Source organism: Buceros rhinoceros, unplaced genomic scaffold (genome assembly GCF_000710305.1).
Source record: "Buceros rhinoceros silvestris isolate BGI_N320 unplaced genomic scaffold, ASM71030v1 scaffold25454, whole genome shotgun sequence".
Taxonomy (NCBI): Eukaryota; Metazoa; Chordata; class Aves; order Bucerotiformes; family Bucerotidae; genus Buceros; species Buceros rhinoceros.
Window position 1 is genome coordinate 9,790 of NW_010409210.1, and position 228 is coordinate 10,017.

General features: G+C 60.5%; 1 protein-coding gene across 1 annotated transcript in view; it reads right to left on the minus strand.

Annotated features, from left to right (window-relative positions):
* TULP1 (tubby like protein 1) overlaps positions 1–137 on the minus strand; it is a gene marked incomplete at both ends in the record, with an annotated part of 3,345 nt that extends 3,208 nt beyond the window's left edge. Inside the window, one exon of the mRNA XM_010135174.1 lies at positions 33–137. Within this exon, the coding sequence (XP_010133476.1) occupies positions 33–137 (105 nt within the window). The remainder of the gene's footprint in view (positions 1–32) is intronic.
* Between the last annotated feature and the right edge of the window lie 91 nt (positions 138–228).

A 228-nucleotide genomic window follows, 5' to 3' on the forward strand; every position in this document is an offset into this window, starting at 1 on the left:
CTTTGGCTTCAGCTTCTTCTCCCGGCTCTCACCGGAGGCAGCCTCCTTGGGCAGCTTCTTCTTCAGCTTTTTTGGTGGGTCTTTATTCTCCACCTCCTCTTCCTCCTCCTCCTCGTCCTCCGAGTCCTCGGCCGGCTCTGCTCAGAGGTGACACAGTGGCCTCAACAACCCGATGGCTTCGTGCCTCATGGTTTGCGGGAGCAGAACCCTCCTGGCCCGGGCAGGGTG